Here is a 22,505-nt window from a genome sequence, read left to right as displayed (position 1 = left end):
AGAAATATTTATTAGAGAACAAATATATGAACAACTCCTAATTATAATAATATTTTTTGATCTTAGATGGTAATTAATATAGGTATGCCACTTTGGCTTTTGGTGTCAAGAAAATTATATTACGTATAACAGATAAATAGTAATTTTGTAAACCGAATAACAGTTGTTATCTGGAGATTTGATATATTGTTTTATTTTTATGCTCATTTTGAGTTGCTTATACATTAAAGTAAAACAAATACTTACCTGGCATATAACGCCTGCACGAAGATTATTTCTCTACCGTGTAATTGATAACTAAATAATACCCACTCATTTGTTAATAATAATTAAATACGTTAAATAATGTTCATATATTGTGTAGTAGTATTTAAGTAATTTTAGGTACTTATTTAATTAATCATTTATACAAAATCATTACCTGATTAACTAAGTCATAGAATTTTATACATTTTAGTTCACATTAAAGTTTGCATTTTAAGGTCAAAATTTTGTGTTATGCTCCTCTTCCCTTTTTGTGGATTTGTTTCGGCTGGCGCCCAGGCCTAGCTTATTTGTACTTTTCTGTAATAAAAAAAAATACTTCTCACCCACTGCCTTGCTCCCCACAAAAATTAGCTGCCGCGCAGTGTGTTAAAAGCAACTGACACACTTAAGAACCAACTATTAAGGTTATAGACTAATCACGTCATCAATTATATTTTTTCAAGAAACATATCCAATTTTTTTTCCTGATAAAAAGCTCTCTCTCTAACTCTCTAAACTCCCTAAAGAGACTCTAAAGAGTCTCAAAAGAAATATCTTCTAAAAATCACATTAGCGGTGGAAGGATCAAGTAGTCATTGGAAAATAACTGAATATTCGTTGTTTAAAGTGCATAAATGTCAATAAAAGTAAATAAAAAGATTACACTCGATAATTCTTTAATACAGTTAAAACAAAAGGTGATGATAACAATGACTAAACTTAAAAAATGAGGCAATACATACATACTGCATACATATTACAATCTATTCTCTATATGACCTCCTCTCATTTCAAGACACATATCCAATCTTCGCCTGACTTGTTTGTGGCCTGCGTTTATTAACATTTCGCCGTTTAACTTATTACAAGCGTTTGTGATTTTTTCTTTCAAATGATTAATATCTCGGGAAGGTGTGTATTTTTTAAAACCGCCCATAAAAAATCGAGGGGTGTTAGATCTAGTGACTTTCCGGGTCACTGAGCAGGTCGGTCCATTAAGCCCAGTCCATTTTTCTGGGAAGTACGTGTTATCTAAATATTGCTGCATAATCCTGGCCTGGCCTTGTGGGGTGGAGCCCCGTCTTTTCTTCTTAGCTGCAATGGCATATTCTCCAGAAGTGCAGGAAGTTCTTCTTGTAGGAAATTTAGGTAACTCACCCTGTTCAATGTATGTTCATGAATATAATATGAATATATGAATATATTAAATGCCTACCGATGATGCGGCACTATACATTTACTCCAAAATGGTCTTGGTTTTGGACTGGATTTAGAATGTGTGGATTTTTAGTGGACCAGTAGTGTTCGCTGTACCTGTTTGGCAAACCATTACTGACAAACCGACTTTCGTCCGTCCAAAGAACGTACCGAAAAATGTTATGACCAAGAGTTTCTACATTTACTACAACTTGAACTACAAAATTAAGCCTGTTTTCAATGTGAATTTTGTAGGCACGATACCCATTGGTCTTTAAATTTCGTTGAACGGCTGATTTATCCAAATTCAATTTCCGGCTAGCCTGCCGTATAGAATTTCGTGGATTTCAAAATAATGTAACAGCTGTATTAACATTGTTTCTTACCCTTCGATCAATTATTTGATTTTCCCGAACAGAAAATGCATCTTCATTTCGTCGCAAGGTCGCTTCCAATCTTGTAAAGGTTCTATGATCAGGAATGAGGCGCTCTGGATACCTTTTTCGATATAACTCTACAGCTTTTCTTGAATTTGTTTGTGACTCGCAGTAAATTAGCAACATATCAACTTTTTCTGAATGAGAAAATATTTTTTAAGCACAAAAGTTATACGTTTGGCGTTCGTATTGAGTAATGACAAGTATTTTGTGACATTTATGAACTTTAAACAACGAACATTAAATTATTTTCGAACGACTACTTGATCCTCCCACCGCTAATGTGATTTTTAGGTGGTATTTCTTTTGAGATTCTCTAGAACGATATTGCTTATAACTTTTAAACGGGAAGTAATCCAGAAAAATTTCTCTAATAAAAGTTTATTAGAAAAAAAGAGAGCTTTTTAATAGGAACCTGTACAATTACTATTGAAGTGAAAAATGTATACGCAAAAATTCATATTTTGTGAGTTTCGACGAGAGTTCAAGGTTTCTCGTTTAAATTTCTATAGATTTTGCAAACTTTTGCTTGGAAATGATTGACTATTTGACAATAAAATCCCGATATCATATGCCTAACTTGGAAAATTACTTTGCCGATTTCTTTACAAGTAGCAAGCCCGCCAAATCTTTCCATCCTTTCAATCAACTCGACACGAAACACCCAATATTTTCCTGGGTTTTGCGGATAAAAAACCGACTGAATCAACAGAGTCTGGATAACTTGCTTTATACAAAATGTGTAATGTTTTCTTTAAAAAGTATCATATAATTGAATATAACTTTAAAACGTATTTTTTGCTGTATTTGTAATAGTAATACAGCATCGGCCTCCGGTAGTATCGTCTGCTGCGGCTCTGGTGCTTGCAGGCCACTGAGAGCTTTACAAAGGACTTGATGGAAATTTTCAAATCATAGTCGAAAATGTTATTTTTCGCGTTGCGCCTCCTGCTTCTCGTGGGAGGTAGTTTTGGTACCCTCGAACATGGGTCTATACTTTGGTCGCGATTGGCCCTGAGTAAAGTGGTTGAAGACGGCTTTGTGGTTACGATTAGAAAGTTGAGCGAAAATTTACTTAGATAATTCAACTGACAAGAATTCAGAAGACTATGTTAAATATGTATATTTTACGATTTATGCCGAGTGTTAATGGTAAGTTTTGCCAAACTTTAATGGCGTATTCTACCGATGAAAATAATCAACTTTTACCCTACGAAAATTTTTNGCTAAGATATATTTCTAATAATCTTATGTCATCTACATCTTAAAATATGTAGATTAATAATAAAGAGGCGAAATGTAATATTACATTAAAAATAAATTAACATTCAAATAAGATTTATTACAAAACTATGAACTTATTATTAGTTACTTTTCACAGTATATATGTTAGGCAATATCCAAAACTAGGATTAGTTCATGGCAAACGATATTTATTTAGTCCAAATAAATCCTTTTTTCAGTGTAGTATTTAAGTAATTTTAGGTACTTATTTAATTAATCATTTTTACAAAATCATTACCTGATTAACCTGTCATAGAATATTATACATTTTAGCTCACATTAAAGTTTGCATTTTAAGGTCAAAATTTTGTGTTACGCTCCTCTTCCCTTTTTGTCGATTTGTTTCGGCTGGCGCCCAGGCCTAGCTTTTCTCACCCACTGCCTTTCTCTCCGACAAAAATTAGCTGACGCGCAGTGTGTTAAAAGGAACTGACACACTTAAGAACCAACTATTAAGGTTATAGACTAATCACGTCATCAATTATATTTTTTCCTGAAACATATCCAATTTTTTTTCCTGATAAAAAGCTCTTTCTCTAACTCTCTAAACTCTCTAAAGAGTCTCAAAAGAAATATCTTCTAAAAATCACATTAGCGGTGAAAGGATCAAGTAGTCGTTGGAAAATAATTGAATATTCGTTGTTTAAAGTGCATAAATGTCAATAAAAGTAAATAAAAAGAATACACTCGATAATTCTTTAATGCAGTTAAAACAAAAGGTGATTATAACAATGACTAAACTTAAAAAATGAGACAAGCGCTTTCATACTACATACATATTACAATTTATTCTCTATATGACCTCCTCTCATTTCAAGACACATATCCAATCTTCGCCTGACTTCTTTGTGGGCTGAGTCTATTAACATTTCGTCGTTTAACTCATTACAAGCGTTTGTGATTTTTTCTTTCAAATGATTAATGTCTCGGGAAGGTGTGTGTGTATTTTTTAAAACCGCCCATAAAAAAATCGAGGGGTGTTAGATCTAGTGACTTTCCGGGTCACTGAGCAGGTTCATTAAGCCCAGTCCATTTTTCTGGGAAGTGCGTGTTATCTAAATATTGCTGCATAATCCTGGCCTTGTGGGGTGTATTTTCTTCTTAGCTGCAATGGCATATTCTCCAAAAGTGCAGGAAGTTCTTATTGTAAGAATTTTAGGTAACTCACCCTGTTCAATGTATGTTTACGAATGTAAGGCCCAATTAAATGCCTACCGATGATGCCGCACTATACATTTACTCCAAAATGGTCTTAGTTTTGGACTGGATATAGAATGTGTGGATTTTTGGTGGACCAGTAGTGTTCGCTGTACCTGTTTGGCAAACCATTACTGACAAACCGACTTTCGTCCGTCCAAAGAACGTGCCGAAAAATGTTATGACCAAGAGTTTCTACATTTACTACAACTACAAAATTAATCCTGTTTTCAATGTGACGCTCAGACAAACACCCCAAATTGTGAATTTTGTAGTCCATTCCTCTTTAAGATTCGTTAAACGGTTGATTTATCCAAATTCAATTCCCGGCTAACCTGCCGTATAGAATTTCCTGGATTTTGTTCGAAATAATGTAACAGTCTAGCTGTATTAACATTTTTTCTTACCCTTCAGTCAATTATATGATTTTTCCGAACAGAAAATGCATCTTTATTTCGTCGCAAGGTCGCCTCCAATCTTGTAAAGGTTCTATAATCAGGGATAAGGCGCTCTGGATACCTTTCTCGATATAACTCTACAGTTCTTCTTGAATTTTTTTGTGACTTGCAGTAAATTAGTAACATATCAACTTTTTCTGAATGAGAAAATATTTTTTAAGCACAAAAGTTATACGTTTGGCGTTCGTATTGAGTAATGACAAGTATTTTGTGACATTTATGCACTTTAAACAACGAACATTCAATTATTTTCCAACGACTACTTGATCATCCCACCGCTAATGTGATTTTTAGGTGGTATTTCTTTTGAGACTCTCTAGGACGATATTGCTTATAACTTTTAAACGGGAAGTAATCTCTAATAAAAGTTTATTAGAAAAAAAGAGAGCTTTTTAACAGGAACCTGTACAATTACTATTGAAGTGAAAAATGTATACGCAAAAATTCATATTTTGTGAGTTTCGACGAGAGTTCAAGGTTTCTCGTTTAAATTTCTATAGATTTTGCAAACTTTTGCTTGGAAATGATTGACTATTTGACAATAAAATCCCGATATCATATGCCTAACTTGGAAAATTACTTTGCCGATTTCTTTACAAGTAGCAAGCCCGCCAAATCTTTCCATCCTTTCAATCAACTCGACACGAAACACCCAATATTTTCCTGGGTTTTGCGGATAAAAAACCGACTGAATCAACAGAGTCTGGATAACTTGCTTTATACAAAATATGTAATGTTTTCTTTAAAAAGTATCATATAATTGAATATAACTTTAAAACGTATTTTTTGCTGTATTTGTAATAGTAATACAGCATCGGCCTCCGGTAATATCGTCTGCTGCGGCTCTGGTGCTTGCAGGCCACTGAGAGCTTTACAAAGGACTTGATGGAAATTTTCAAATCATAGTCGAAAATGTTATTTTTCGCGTTGCGCCTCCTGCTTCTCGTGGGAGGTAGTTTTGGTACCCTCGAACATGGGTCTATACTTTGGTCGTGATTGGCCCTGAGTAAAGTGGTTGAAGACGGCTTTGTGGTTACGATTAGAAAGTTGAGCGAAAATTTACTTAGATAATTCAACTGACAAGAATTCAGAAGACTATGTTAAATATGTATATTTTACGATTTATGCCGAGTGTTAATGGTAAGTTTTGCCAAACTTTAATGGCGTATTCTACCGATGAAAATAATCAACTTTTACCCTACGAAAATCTTTGATAGGACGCTTCCCTACGGAGATACAGGGTGTTAAAAGTTTCAAATATTTATATGATTTTTGGAGAGATTTCAAAACACTATACAACGCCACTGTTTTGTGTGTTACAGAAATTTTGTTATTTTTCATACAACTAAAAACAGATTTTAATTAAAAAAATATGATATTCAATTATACAAATATTGAATTAGCAGATATACATTTTCCATACGGCACACAGTGGAGCAGAGTCCCAAAAAGCTGACCAAAAGTCAAAATCTTTAAAAATCGATCTGAAATTTGTTACTCGGGAGTTTTTGGGGTTGCTGATAACGAATTTGGTGTCAGAATTACAAAATTCATTGTGGAGGATTTAATATAGCCATATCAGAAGTAGAAATATTTTGTAAATAGGGATTTTCCGAGTAGATTAAGAATTAAAAGATTATGAAATACAAAATGTCACATTTATCAAGCATGAAGAAGATGTAAAAATGACAAATGATATATTAGACTATTTATATATTTCGTTAAATAGGTGTCGGGAGTAATTTATTTGAATACCGTGCCAAAGTTGTAATATAAAATTCCAGTTTTTCCATAAAAGAAAAGAATCATCATCAGATGAAAAATCTTCATTTGTAGCATCCGTCGAATCTTCTGAAGTTTAGAGTCTTTATCTGCAATCTTCCCATGTCTTACATCGTCCAGAGAAGGCGAAATTCATTTTACTCTACATTTTACAAAAACCTATACAAAAAGTTGTTAGGCACTTATAGGCAGCTGATTTTTTTTTTAGTTTACAGATAATAGTTTTGTCTTTTTTGTCCAATAAGTTAAATGACAGAATTCTGCAGAATTATTAAACTTTTTTCTTCAAAACTAAATTATTATTTCATTTTATAACGTAAAATTCACATAAGTTTGGTAGCCAATTACTATTTTTTGTAAAAATATTGAGTATTTTAACCTACATATTCATAATCTACGTACATTTATGAGTTGATTCCATTTTGTTAGAGATAAATCGGTGAACTCTACGAAATTTTATAAACATTTAAACACAACTATTACTTCTGTTCCTACGCGCGAGCCCGGTGTTCCTCGAGCAGCTGTCGCCTTTGTAGTGATTTAAGAAGCAGCTATAGGGAATTTGACCCTAATAGTAATGGATTCTGAGACTTGGGATATTACTCTAGCCAATCCAACAGTAAAAATTCCGAACTGGAAACTTTATTTTTTGACTTTTGACCAGCTTTTTGAGATTCTGCCCCACTGTGCGGCAGAGCGAATGGCAATGCTTGACAAGTCGAACGACTTTATAGACAGACTTTTCAAAATCGACGTTGTCCAACAAGGAATACTTTTTCAAGCGTTCACCGTCGATCTCGTGAAACTGCGCTACCAAAACGTCGAGGAAGAGAAAGACCTGTTCGTACAGTTATTTGGAAGACATAATTTTAGAATCTGTAGATGAAGACCCATCTACCAGTACCAGATTGATATCAAAAGATTTGGGTGTATCACATGTAACAATCTGGAACGTCTTACGTGAGCAGCAATTGCGCTCATATCATGTCCAGCGAGTTCATGCATTAAATGAAAATGACTGTCAACCGGGGATTGAACTTTGTCAGTGGTTTTTACAACAATGTGAACACCTGATTTTCAGTTATTTATATTATTTACCGATTAAGCGAAATTTACAAGGGAAACCATTTCCAATTGTCATAACCAATGGGCGGACGGAAATCCGCATACTATTTCCCAACGTCGATTCCAAGAACAGTTTTCGCTGATTGTGTGGGCAGGCATTGAGGGCGATTACTTGATTGGTCACAACTTTTTACCTAAAACCCTTGATGGTAGAACTTATCAAAGAATTACACCACTACACCACTACAAGAAGAATTACCACCACTTCTAGAAGAAGTGCCATTGAGGTTACGTCAATTATTGTGGTATATGCATGATGAGGCGTCACCTCATTAGAGCCTTATCGTTAGACAATTGTTGAATAATCAGTATCCTAATCACTGGATTGGTAGAGGAGGATCCATTGCTTGGCCGGCTCGTTCCCCCGACCTGAATCTCTTAGATTACATTTTTTTGGGGCTACCTCAAAACTATGGTATATCGTACTCCAGTTCCCAATGCAGAAGTACTTCAAGAGAGCATTGTAGAGAGTTTCGCAACCATACACAATACTTACGGCTGGTATTATGAGGCGTGTAGGACGATCAGCGTGGAGACGCTGCGCAGCATGCATTGCATCCCAAGGACAACATTTTGAACATTTCTTGTGATGTTGAATAGTGTTTAGAAATCTCTCAAAAATATTAAGTATTAAATTTATTGATACACATTTAGCAATCAATAGAAAATGGTAAATAGCAACGTAGGTACTTTTTATTTGATTTGTCAATTATCCACAGCCCAGTAAATTTTAAGAATACTTTACAAGAATACTTTATCGCCACAAATTGATTATACATTTTAAAAATATTTAAAATTATTTATAAAACAGTGGCTTACGATTTTTTTTCAAAAAAGGTCCCCTACTCCCCCAATAACTGCGCCACTGGAGTGTATTTTGGAATAAGTTATCCATGAAGAAATAGTCTCTACTAAAAAACGTAGGTGCTTAAGTATGTTCTTATTTCATTTCCCAATTAGGTATCTAAAGACAAGTAAATTTTACGAATACTTTACAAGAATACTTTATTGCCACAAATTGATTGTACATTTTAAAAACATTTAAAATTATTTAAAAAACCTGTGTCATACAATTTTTTTTTCAAAAATGGTCCCCTACTCGGTGTTATAGGGGATAACTACGCCACTGGGGTGTATTTTGAAATAAGTTATCCATGAAAAAATATATCATCCCCCAAATTTTATCACTCAATCTTTTATACTAGTGAAGTTACAGGAAAAATAATATAAATATTTGAAACTTTTAACACCCTGTATCTCCGTAGGGATCTTATCAAAAATTGTTATAGGCAAAACTTGGTTATTTTCGTCGGTAGAATACGCCATTAAAGTTTTAGCATTAACACCGTGTATAAGGTTACCTGCATTCAAAAAACAGCTCTTAGATCACACATCAACGTTTCTAACATCATATACGGAAAGACTAGACTTTGGTACCTGGTTCACATGGTAAATAATATTAAAGATTGCTGTTTTACCAAAAAGGTTTAATCAAATCAGAATTCTGTTCGTAACTAACAACTGATTTACATTAAGTTGTTTCAGGGATCTGCATTGATAGGTTTACATCTTAGTAGTGAATCTGAATCGACCTATTGACCAAAAACATGGATCATTCAACTAGTCCTATAAAAAATACATAATGTCTTATGTCCTAAATTGCGTACTGGCTCTAATTCTAATCTATGCATTAAATTCTTCCTAAATTATTACTGAAAAGTTTTCAAATATCCTATAGTGAGTCCTACAATATTCACAAATGAATAGAGATGTAAAAAATCAATCCCAGTTTCGGAATCTTCATACTAAATAATTTCTTAATCGTGGGTAATGCATTTTTTACATTGAGATTACTCTAGAATAAAAACAAATACGTATTAGACTTACTTTATTTAACTTCAACAGTTTGTAACAATTTCCTATGTCAGAGATCGATTTATTTCCTCTCTGTTAAGTAATCTTATTTAAACACACATTTTCCGAGAGGCCCAGAAGGTTCAGAAGGCGATAAAACAAATATTACATTTCCACTTCCCCAACAGTGTTGTTTGCTTTTCGGAGATTCCTCTTAATAAATACTTAACACTGTTTTTCTAATTAATGGTTTATATTGTTTAGCTATTAAATTAAATTAACAATTTGGTAACTGTGAAAGGTTCTAACAAAACTATCTATAACGGATACGGATTAGATATTTAATTATTACATTGGTTGGTTGACCTACTTGATCTGAGAATTAATTTCTAATGATTCAAATAATGTTTTATTTCAGTTAAAAATAATAAAAAAAAATAGGTTCACATTTTTCTCCGTTCCCTATATTAATAATGATTTTCATATGCATATTTTCAATTATCTACACCGCACTACGCAACGATTTAACTCGTATTATAACATTTAAAAAACCTGTTACTTTTTTAACAGCACATTGCTACTTGCTCAGGGTTGACCACTGGACGCTAAAATAAAATAGTCAGCAAGCGTCCTGTTTCCAACACCGGGTTAGTTTTTATATTGAGTTGTACCCACATCATTAAAGGGATATCGGTACGACAACCCAGAAAAAGTTAGTTGCTGAACAAACATCGAAAACACGGATTTTTAACTTAACCGATAACGCCACAATACCGCACTGCGGCGTTAGCAAAAAGCTATTGTGTATTTTACAGTTTTAAACTCGACATCACACCAAACATTCTATAGTATAGTAACACGTTAAGCGTATATTTGACATACCCGATTAATCTGCGTTGTTAGGCATCGAGATTATTAAAGGCTTTTTACGGTTTCCCACAAAAAACCGCTGAATATATAAACACAGAGGCGTGGGCAATTCATTAATTTGCTGGGGTGAAATTGAAAATGTTTTATTAATTTTAAAATGAAGATAGGTGCATAGGAGGTCTGTTCAGAAAATAACTGAACTTTTTGAATTTCGTACTAATGGTATACCTCCTCTGTAACACATACTCTTGTATTGTTGATATCTCATTTAGTTTTTGTGATATTGTTATTTGAGTGCAACGTGTTTAAGTGTTAGTGACGATTTTTGAAATGTGCTATTTTCTGAAATAAAGATGCAACGTAAAATTTTGAGGGAAACTGAGGGAAACTTTCACGGAAACGTTTCAACTCTTGAAACATGTTTTTAGGGGTGCAATGTTATGAATGGTTTTATAAATAATATATGATTTATTGCAACGTTTCAACCCTTAAAAACCACGCTTATTGCAGAAAATAAAGCAAAAATTTTTTTTCACATCTTCATAGCATTTATAATTAATCAAAGACTCATCACTGTTTATAATATTACTGATGATTCATTGCAACGTTTCAACTTTTAAAAACAACCCTTAATGAGGAATTGAAAAATTGTTACCTGCTTCAAAACACTCAACGATACATTACTAAATTCAACGAGATTACTTAAAACTCGAAACTTAAATTATGTAATTAGTGAAAGGGAAAATAGAAAATATTTGTGTATTATACAGTTATACTTTATTATCAAAAATTTACATATCAGCTAAAGAACTATCATCACTGTCGACTTCCTCTGTTTGGTCCGTGATCGGAGGACAATTTTGGCAACTGTTCCCAGAACATGTTCCGCATATCGCATTACAATAGAGTCCAACTTTGCGGTAACAGCAAGTCACACCGCATCCTTTTTTTGCAATTGCAAAATATCATTTTTAAAAGTTTATCGGGTGCAGGCTGGTTGAACATTTTGATTGGCTGGAGAAAATTTTCATTTACACGATCCGACAATTTTCACTGAATAATACAATTCGTTTTTCACAATAACTTTTTAAATTTTTAATATTTTTCCAAAAAGCAATTTGCAGGGAATTGCAAGAGCTACAAATCAACTTTAATAGTTGAAGGGCCTTGAACTCTTCGTTTTCGAGATTTTTAGGTTTTAAGAATTCAAAGAAGGTGGTCCTTACACGCAAATGCAAACTAAAAAACGTAATATCTCAGTTAATTTTTACTTTAGAGAAAAATTGAAAGCGAGCAAAAATATTATGAAAAAGACCTTTAACTTTGAACTCTTGCATTTTTCACGTATCTTGTTTAGGTTTTGAATTATTTCGAAAAAAAGGAATTTTTTTTCATTATTTCAAACCTTTTGTTTAATTTAGGCATTCTAAACCGGTCAAACTTGCAGAGCCTATTATTAGTACCTAAATAAAGTCAACTGTACAAGGATTACGCTTAGTTTATATTTTTATGGTTCAGCTATAGATTTTATTGTTGATTTTTTCTCCGAAACGACCATTTTATTTTCATCATCGAGTTACGAAATTTTTTCAAAAAGCATTTTAAAGGTCGTTCCAAGCACTTTAAAAATGTTATATCCATTTTCTTCGAAAAATTAGTTCTTTAGCCATTATTTTACTATAAAAGGTTTGATTATACTTTCCGAAAAATAAACAATCACCTTTAGAGAGTGATAACTCGGTTATTATTACATCTACGGTAATCAACAAAAAATGAATCGATTCGCTATTTCAAAACATTTATTTTTGCTATTTTTGCGGGTTTTTCGATAAAACGCAAGGTTTTCGAGTTATTTATCAAAAATGGTTGAAAAACATGCACTTTTTAGATGAAAAATCAACATTTTCAAACGCAAATTACTCGAAAAATATTAATTTTTGGAAAAAACGTTATAGAACATTTTTTGATTGGAATTCATCCCTCTATTGATTTTTACGATTAAAATGGGTGCCTTCATTGCCACCCCCAGGGTGAAAGCACACATCGGCACTATATAACTTTTGTTTCTTGAGCAATTTTCTACTTACTGTTAAAATTTCACGTCAATCGATGCATGTCTCAAGAATTCGGACCTAAAAACCATCATATACTGAGCTATAAGACTTTCTAAAAATCTAATTCAATTTTTTGCCAAAGAATTAGTCTTAAGCAGTTTTCACTTTAACTCTAACTTATTTAACAGCTGAGATACAGACATGTCCAAAAATGTCACAATAACGAGAAATTCCCTGTTACTCAGAAACAAATTAAGATAGCAAATTTTTGATGTATCAGTCGAGTTTGCCATGAAAATGGGTATCAAGAACGTGGTGTCAGATTAATCATATCTTTAGTAGCTTCTGATATACCTTGAATTCCCATCGAAAATGGACCAGCCTGTACATATATGTATATACCTACAATAAAATGTAATCTAAGAAAATATAGTTTTAATAGCTCCAATTCATGATGAAATAACTCAACAACGAAACTTATTTATTAAATATTGAATTCTTGAAAATAATGGCAGCTGTAACTGATGGTGACCTACAACCATTTTTATCAAACAAAAGTATAAAAAATGTATCTTTTACTTTGCATCACTGAACACAATTATCATAGTCCACAGTACAGCCCCCCCTGGAAAATTGACTACCACATACCTTATAACTCCTAAGGAGGTTCGTTTTGACGAGTCTACCGCATTTTTCCTCTGCGACTTTTCTCGATTCCTCCACTTTTCCACTCGGAAAAGTCCAAAAACATGGAAATTTCCCGGGGTCTTGAAAACTCAAGACCACATCTTTTATTTTTAACTTAAGTAACTGGAAATTTTGTTGCAAATGCGGATTTAAATTTATCCGACAGAAATTCCTCCGACATTGACGTGTCTACCGGTCGAAACATGCCAAAATAACAGTGTATTGAAAATCAATTAGTACATAGGTAATTTTTAGTAAAATTAATTGTAAATAATTAATTCAGTCAAAAAGTATTGTTGTCCGACAAATTTCAAGCCGTGTTTTTTCTGTCCTACAGCTGGAAATCGGAATTCGATTACCACATATCTAATTTTCATTTTTTCCACTTTTAAATTTACTGTATAAAATAGTGATATAAGTGTCCAACGATTTAATGTCCGCAAATTATTAAAAAATCAATAAATTAATAATCGTGATGAAATTTAATTTTTTCACTCCAAAAATTTCATATTTATAAAAGGTTATTAATTATCATTATGCAAATTATTATTTGTTTCAAATAAATAATTATAATATTGCTTATTTTATGCTTAAAAATTAGAAGTTATAAACAAATGAAGTTATTTTTGAGGCGATTAATACTATCTTAGTGCATAATGCATTATTTCTAAATAAATTAATATTATACTTGACATAAAAATCCTTTTTTCTCTTTCAAGTTTTCATTCGCGTTTGTTATTTTTCTTTACAAAAAGGCTTTTAATTAAACTCTTACAATATTACGATGTATAAAATAAGTGACTTTTCTCAAAGCTCAAGCTTACTTTGAGACAAGTCACTTATTTTATACACCGTAATATTGTAAGAGTTTAATTAAAAGCCTTTGTTCTCGAAAATCGTCCACATTAGGAAATTCTAACAAGAGTACATTGTTTTTAGAAAATAAAATTGTACATTAGAAATTGAAGTCCGAATGGTAAATAACCTAACCTTAAAAAAAGTAGAACTTAATATGTAATAGGAATGTAGCATAACTAGCGCCCTCTACGAAATATACAAAAAATAATTAGACCATCGTATTTGGCATCCTTAAAAACTTCGGAATACCAAATTTCATAAAAATATTTCGCACCGTTTGGAAATTTTCATAAAAATGTTATTTAAAAAATTCTATTTTGTCGCTCTGTATCTCGAAAACAAGAGGAGTTAGACGTATAGTTCATATGACAAAATTTTTTTATTTTTTGTCGTCCTCACCCCCTGTATTTACGGGAGGTCTTTCTGAAACATCCTGTATTGTATATTTATCTGGAATTTTGCTTAATACATGAAAATACCTTATTAGAAATTATAAATACATGTACACATTTTTTACGAAATTTTGTTCATAATTTTTTGTCGGACTGACGATTTGCGGATACATTTTTGTCGGACCTTGCAATTTTTGGGTATAAAAACACTTTTCTATCGTGTGTTATTTTTGTCCGACATGTGGTAATCAATTTATCATACCCCGTGAAAATTCCGATTTCCAGCCGTCGGACTGAAAAAACGCGGCTTGAAATTTGTCGGACAACAATACTTTTTGACTGAATTAATTATTTACAATTAATTTTACTAAAAATTACCTATGTGGTAATTGATTTTCAATACCCTGTCATTTTGGCATGTTTCGACCGGTAAACACGTCAATGTCGGAAGAATTTTTGTCAGACATATTTAAATCAGCATTTGCAACAAAATTTCCAGTTACTTAAGCTAAAAATAAAAGATGTGGTCTTGACTTTTCAAGACCCCGGGAAATTGCCATGATTTTGGACTTTTCCGAGTGGAAAAGCGGAGGAATCGAGAAAAGTTGCACAGGAAAAATGTGGTAGACTCGTCAAAAGGATGCGCCTCAGGAGTTATAAAGTATGTGGTAATCAACTTTCCAGGGGGGGCCTGTACTGTGGACTATCATATTGAGGAGTTCTTATAAAAAACTGTCTACACTAATGCAAACAATAAAAGAATTTCCGAAATTTTTCCGTGATTTTTGACAGTTTAGGTGAAAAATGGTAGCACCGGGAATTAAAAAAAAAGCATTTTGAAGCTCTAAGGTTCTAGTTTTTAGATCTTTCGGTCGAAAATTTTTAGGAGCTACGGTTATAATGCAATTATAAGAAATAGCGTCACAAAAAAATTTTGCAAATTTTCCACGGACTTGGAAAAATTTTTTTCAGCTTTATTTCTTTGCTTCAAATAGTCAAACTTTTGAAAAAAAATAAAGCGTCACGCTTTTTGAGCTTAAATACTTCATAATCATGACTAAAATGAAAAAAAAAATTTTTTTGAGGTTTTCTCACATTTTTACCGCAAATAACGTTTAATTTTCTGGTAAAAGGAACACACACATAAATCGAAAAGAAATCCGAACAAATTTTTTCTTAAAGTCGACTTATTATATTGGAAACTAATATAACTTCTTATTCTATCATATAACAGATTTCGTAACAAAATACTATTATAATAATAATAGAGTTCTCAGGTCGCAGAAGAGTGAGGATGTGGAATCCCTTGAGAAAAACGACAGCGTCCCTCCCGTCAATAACGCCCGACACAAGATAGTAGTGATGGGAGCCGCAAAGGTCGGCAAGTCTTCCATAATAACCCAGTTCCTGTACGGAAGCTTTTCTCCTAAATATAAACGCACAGTAGAAGAGATGCATCATGGAGATTTCAATGTTTCCGGGGTAAGTGGTTTTATCCCTAAAAAGCGTATACAGGTTGTTTCAGAATTAATTGGCCATTCTTAAAATTTGAAGCGTAGACAGGTTGTTTCAGAATTAATTGGCCATTCTTGAAATCCGTAATGAAGTCTTATTTTTCAAAATCCAAATTTCACTTTTCTCAAAATATCACTGGAATGATGAAACTTGAGTCAATAATTTATGTTCTTTAATGTTTTATAGAGAGCCATTTATATTTAGAGATTGTTTTCAACCGTACATGATATTTACGCTAGGAAGCCAATATTCGACCAATTATTAATTTGTGTGGGCACTATGCAATAAGTGGTCAAATAATCAACATCTGCTCATATACGGTATCAGACTACTAAACTTCCATATGTATATTTTTATTCTCAGTTAGTTGTATACAATTGTGGGGATAATTTATATTTTAGATAGTATTTAGGTATGTTATTTTTATACATATACAGGCTGCCTACTATAAGAGGGCCACTCCTATGAATCTCCCTTAATATACAACGAACATCTTTATATGTTTTTTGTTACATTTTCTGAGGCCGAGGAGATTAGGGTTCTGTAGGTGGTGATAAAAAAGAAAGAGGGAAAATCCTTTTATAAGATCCACTTCTTATTTGTGGAAGGGCGATATGGGCGGTGACTATTAGACGCTTTCATTATAGCCATCTCTCTCTATCGCACGGATTTCTATGACTTTCTTTATCGCTCTCACGTAACGGCCGATGAACCATGGGGACTTTCCGACCCTGTATATTGCATTTGGATTATTAGTACGATATGGCCATTCTACAGGGTGTTTTTGAATGGAGTAGCATTAATGATACCAATGAATCTACATTTCAAAAGAACACGATCTGCAAAAAATCGCCTTAGTAAAATGTTCACCCCTGAAGAGATATGGGCCATCAAAGTTTCCAAAAAAAATTATGAAAATTGGCTGTAATTTGAAAACCGAACGAGGTACAAATAACAAATTTTTTACAGGTTGTTTACTAATACAGATGCGAGTTTTCAACTATTTTTCGAAAATTTTAACCCCTCGAAAGGGGTTGAAATAACCACCCCTCAAGCCATTTTTTGCCATAACTTTTATATTTCGTAAAAACTCGATATCCAAAAATACGCATTAGATAAACTGGTTCTTTTAGAAACTTTTACCTCTCTAGCAATTTTCCTTTAAAACTTTTCGTTTATTAATAAAAAAATAAAATGTATTACCATTCACCTCACACCGTATATGATTGCAATCAATCAAAGAAAAACTAAGTGTGCTGCTGTCATGCCAGTTGTCACAATTAACTCTTCTGTAAGTTGTCACTGTTATCAGCTAAATACTTTTTGGGTGTAAATTAACAAGAATTATGCCAAATTTTACTAATGATGAATATGTGGACATGCTACAAGTGTTTTTTTCTACGATCGTGCAAAATGTACTACTTATTGCACTACCTACTGTGCCAAAAGTTTAACTTTTTTTACAGTAGTACAAAAAAAAATATTGATTACAAGTTTAATCTAAGCATATCCATAAGTACCTAACGTCTGACATTGACAATTTGCGCAATTAATTTCCAGTTGTTAGTTAAAATTTTAATATTATGTAAAATACTGATAATTAAAATTTGAAATAAAAACAATCGTAGAAAAAATGTTGCGTGCAACATGTGCAAAAAACATATTTGTTGCACTTAACAAATATACACTCTTTGCAGTAGTTGCACAAATAACTGTTTGAATGTCGCAGAAACTTTTATTAAATATAAAAATATATAAAAAGAGAAAAAACAAAAAACTTAGTTAAAGGACATTTTCAAAATAATTGCCATTTCTTTCTAAATACAACCTAACACGTTTATCAAAGTTGTTACGAACTCGAGCAAAAATTATAGGATTGTTGCGAATCTCATCAGCTGCCGCGAATGTTCTTTCCTGTAGCACTTCAACACTGTCAACTGGGGTCGCATAAACAATAATTTTTATATGTCCCGAAAAGAAAAAATCCATGGGCGTTAGATCGGGAGAACGTGCAGGTCAAGAGGTAGGTACCTCATTGCCGCGACCTATCCAACGATTCGGGTAATTTAAATTAAGCCACCGCCTAACTACTACAGTGCTGTGAGCAGGAGCCCCGTCATGCATGTACCACATGGCCTGACGTACATTTAATGGTACTTCCTCCGGAAGTGGTGGTAGATGCTCATTTAAGAACTGCAAATATTCAACAGCACCAAGTCGATGAGGTAAAACAAAAGGGCCGACAAGCACATTTTCTACAATTCCTGCCCAAATGTTTAAACTAAAATTATGTTGAAATGTTGTCATAGGAGGATTTCGTGAGGATTTTTAGGAGTCCAGAAATGAAGATTGTGCATATTGGTTAAACCATGTCTTTGAAAAGTTGCTTCATCTGTGAAAAGTATCTTTGAGGCAAAATTCAAATTATTTCTTAGAATATTAAGATACGATTCGCAAAAAACAACTCACTTATGCATGTCTGGTTCAAGTAAAGATTGATAATAAATTATCATGGACTATATTCCAAACAACACTATGGGACACATTTAAGTGTATTGCTGTTTTTCTCGTACTAGTCTGCTGATTTTCGTCAAACTCTTCAAGTACTGCATCCTCAAGATAAATAGTACGAACAGTAGGTCTTCGGCCGGTACCCTCAATATGCGGCTGTATTTTTCCAGTTTCCCGAAGTGTTCGTTCTACCGCTGAAAAAGTTTGTCTGTGGGGAACTTGACGATTTGGATGTCTCTCATTATACGCTCTTGTTACCGCTGCACAGTTTTTGCGACATTCAAAATACACTTGTAACATGTCCACATATATATAACATATCATATATCAAAGAGAGGTTAGGGCTCCTACTTAAATACAGGGTGTCCGCAAATTTCACCGACAACGTTTGACTGCATATTCACGACGATAAATAAATACGATCTACGAAAAGAAAGTTACATAAAAAATTTTTGGTTTTTGAGTTACAAGCCTTCAAAGTTGTCAAACCAATTTAATTAATAACTTCATAACCTTTTTACCGATCGCTTTAAAATTTGGGACATTTATTTGGATTATTATGTCGTATTATTTTTTAAAACTTTAGTCAAATCGATATACTGGATGATAGTTTTCTCCGGTTACCTCTCCCTGTTAGCGGACAGAATTTTTTAAAGAGGGCAGCAAAAGGTCGTTTTGTTTTATTCAAATTTGGTAACTAACCATTTTACAGGTGTTTCATCAGTTCTTCTACTGAAAATTCCACGTAATTTGCGCACACTCTCAGCTACACACTCTCCGTACTTGTAAAGTATTTTCACGATCTTCAGTCACTCATCCGTAGTATAGCGCTGCATTTTGTCTAACCGCAACATGTTTGCAACAACATGTAACCCGGTACAATGCTGCCAACTTTTCGGAATGAAAATGGCGTACAATTCAAATCCTGCGTTTCTTTTGGGACACCCTTTAGTTGTATCGAGGTATAATTATACCACTAGATATATCTATCCAACAAAGTGTCAATAAATACAAGTGAGGGTTGCTTTCGGTGTGCAGCAAAAATTAAACTATTTCTCTGTCAACGGTAAAATAAAAGTATTTTTTATTGAGAACAAAGTGTAAAGGAAAACAATTTTGTTGGTGCGAGCGTTCGCTGGAGAGTCCTTCTTGTGGAAGTGGAAGTCGCTCGCAGGTATGTGTATCTCGTTGCTAGCGCCAATGTGCCGTGCACCTTTTCCTGGAACCCCGGTGCGTCCCGTTTAAGTATTGCGTCAGGCTGGCGCTCTTGACGCAATACTTAAAATGGGTCACTTGCCGACAGGTAATTAATTTATTATAAAGTATCGTGATACTATTAAGGACAATATGTATTACAGTTCAATATAGAGCGATGTACAGCTCTATTTATTATACGAAGTAAAAAATAAATACATGTAAAGCTCAAAACAATAATTGGGGTCAAATACATCAAACTTGGTTATTATTAGTATAGTATAAATCATTTTCTTCGAATTAACTTCTTTTTAACTGACGTGAAAGCATAAAATAAAATAGGTAAAACCTACTAAAACTAATTCTACTTATGAAAAGGTTTAAAAAGGCTAGAGGCAAATTTTCGAGTTATGCCATGTGTCTTCAATGTAAGTACTGTAAGAAAAGAGTAATAATTCTTTGTAATTGTACATTATATTGGCCCACGGAATAATATGCAAAAAATATGTTTTCGTTCAACTGTGAAATTCTTTTAAATATAGGTACTTTCTAAACACAGAAAATTCACACAAAAAAAGAATAAATAAATCTTAAACAATTAAAATTTGTAGGTAACAATTTCACATTTGTAAAAATAATCACAATGTAAATGTAAAATTTTTACATAGTAACGGTTTTAGAAACAATTGTATCAATTTTAATGTGCCTACCTCATCACCTGTACAAAGAGAATAAAAAGGGTTATTCATAAATAAAGAAATTGGTTTAAACTAAATTCAAAGTACAATTTAAAGGTCAATACTAAATCATAAATTTAAGTATTAAAGTAAAACTTATTCGATTGGTATCATTTGAACAAAGTAATGACCTGTTTTTATATAAAGAATAATTTATTTCTTCAACTGGAGATACAAAGTTTAAGTGTATTCATTAGATAAAATTACTTTCGTTATTGAAATTACAGGTTTAAACTTTTAAATGACCACTTATTTACTCTCTGATATGTGCAAATTACGTTCAAAACGATTTATTTCAGTACACGAAATTGTAAAAATTATACGTGTATCTATATTTACTTCCCAGAAGAGAAAATTGATGTGATTATATTTTCAAATGTATTCTCATTCAAATCAACGTCATGCTTGATTAACATTAATGAACATCGATTCGGCAAAAAATTAACTTCGTTATTAATTAAGCAATACAAACCCATTCAATTAAATGGGATTTGTTTGCAGCACCAAAATTACTGTAATTTTTGTCGCCACACCGACAATTATATGGCAACAATTAAGTTGCATGGATATTATTGTCATCATCATACGTAGAGGTGTTTCAAAATCTTATGAGCTTTGACCTTCATATGCGCAGAAACATAATTCCGACCGTCGCCTAAATTATTCTACGTCCTAAAAACATTACACCTATTATTCGCAAATATATACAACGAGCGTTCGCCAGTTGACTTTATTGATGCCCGAGTGCCTTAGTTCACTTCTACTTGTAATGATGCACATGGTCTAGTTCTGAGTCAATATTTTCACAATGTGCTTATTAGAAGAATTATGCGGATACGCCACGCCTTTAGCGCATTTCGCGGCTCATGAGATATTGAAACACCTCTACGTATGTAGTTATAGAGGGCGAGTTGAGAGAATCGTACCAACTACACGTCAAAATAATAAGAAAAATCGCAAATGTTGTTATGCGATTTTCGTTTGTAAGTATTCAAGCTATGACGTACATTTCAATAACAAAAAATTAATTTATTGATATTCTATTAATCATAGCATTATTTGATTAAATGTTCAACCATTGACCACCATTGACCTCTAAACACTTTCTGCTTCGTTTAGGGCGTCTGTAGATCCCCTGATTGTTGTATGTCTTTCCTTAATAAGTGCTGCTGTATTGATGATACGTCGAATTAGTGCCTTCTTAGTGTACACTCTAACTTTGTACATTTCATTTTTGAACCAGCTCCATAAACAGTAATCCAGTGCTGTGAAGTCAAGAGATCTTGGAGGCCAAATAATAGGACCACAGCGGCCAATTCCCTGGAAATCTCTCGTTCAAATGTAGCTTGACTAGAGGAGCGAAATCTGCAGAAGTAAATAACTATCGATCATACCACACCACACGTTTATTGAAAACCTTAGAGTGTTACATGAGAATTTTCGTCCGACCAAACATGAGAGTTCCATTATTAGTTATTAGTCCGGTCAAATTAGTCATAAAAATAGTGGTCAAATAACAAAAATTCCGACAGAGCTAAATTTTGGTGGAAACCTTGGGTATACAATTAGAAATAAAGTGTCAAAAGTCCCCACCGATCCCATGTGTGTTAAAAAAGTTATTCGGGGTCAAATGTCAACATTTGAGTTTTTTTTGATTTTTTTCGAAAATGGTAAGTTTTATCAAAAAAGTAGTTCTGACAAAAAATATAGATCTGAAAATTATCTGCAAAAATAGTCCTTATACTTTTTTTTCTAAGAACCACCATTCCTGAGATATCGCGATTCTAAAAGTTGAAGGAGTCACCTTCTACATGATATGCACATATACCTATGCAAAGTATGTACATAGTCGGGCACTTAATACAAGTAAAATACCTATTTGTGTCTCTTATATGTATAAACTATACTATTCTGAGAATATACACTCAAAAGAAACTCAGTCCCTTAGTTAAAATAACGCAGATGTCCTTATAATTGAAACAGCAATAGAACAATTTAATGCAACAAATGCAACTATTGCAGTTGGTGAAGATGTTGACTTATTAATACTACTCACTTCAAGGACTCCAATTGATAAAATTATATATTTTTTAAAACCTGGAAAGGC

General features: G+C 33.0%; 1 protein-coding gene across 1 annotated transcript in view; it reads left to right on the top strand.

The window, feature by feature from the left end:
• LOC108913181 (ras-related protein Rap-2b-like) overlaps positions 1-22,505 on the top strand; it is a 104,428-nt gene that overhangs the window by 69,341 nt on the left and 12,582 nt on the right. The window contains exon 2 of the mRNA XM_018718677.1: positions 15,710-15,923. Within this exon, the coding sequence (XP_018574193.1) occupies positions 15,710-15,923 (214 nt within the window). The remainder of the gene's footprint in view (positions 1-15,709; positions 15,924-22,505) is intronic.

Source organism: Anoplophora glabripennis, unplaced genomic scaffold (assembly GCF_000390285.2).
Source record: "Anoplophora glabripennis isolate ALB-LARVAE unplaced genomic scaffold, Agla_2.0 scaffold966, whole genome shotgun sequence".
NCBI lineage: Eukaryota > Metazoa > Arthropoda > Insecta > Coleoptera > Cerambycidae > Anoplophora > Anoplophora glabripennis.
Note: the sequence above shows the minus strand (reverse complement) of the source record. Positions and strands in the feature narration are given on the sequence as shown.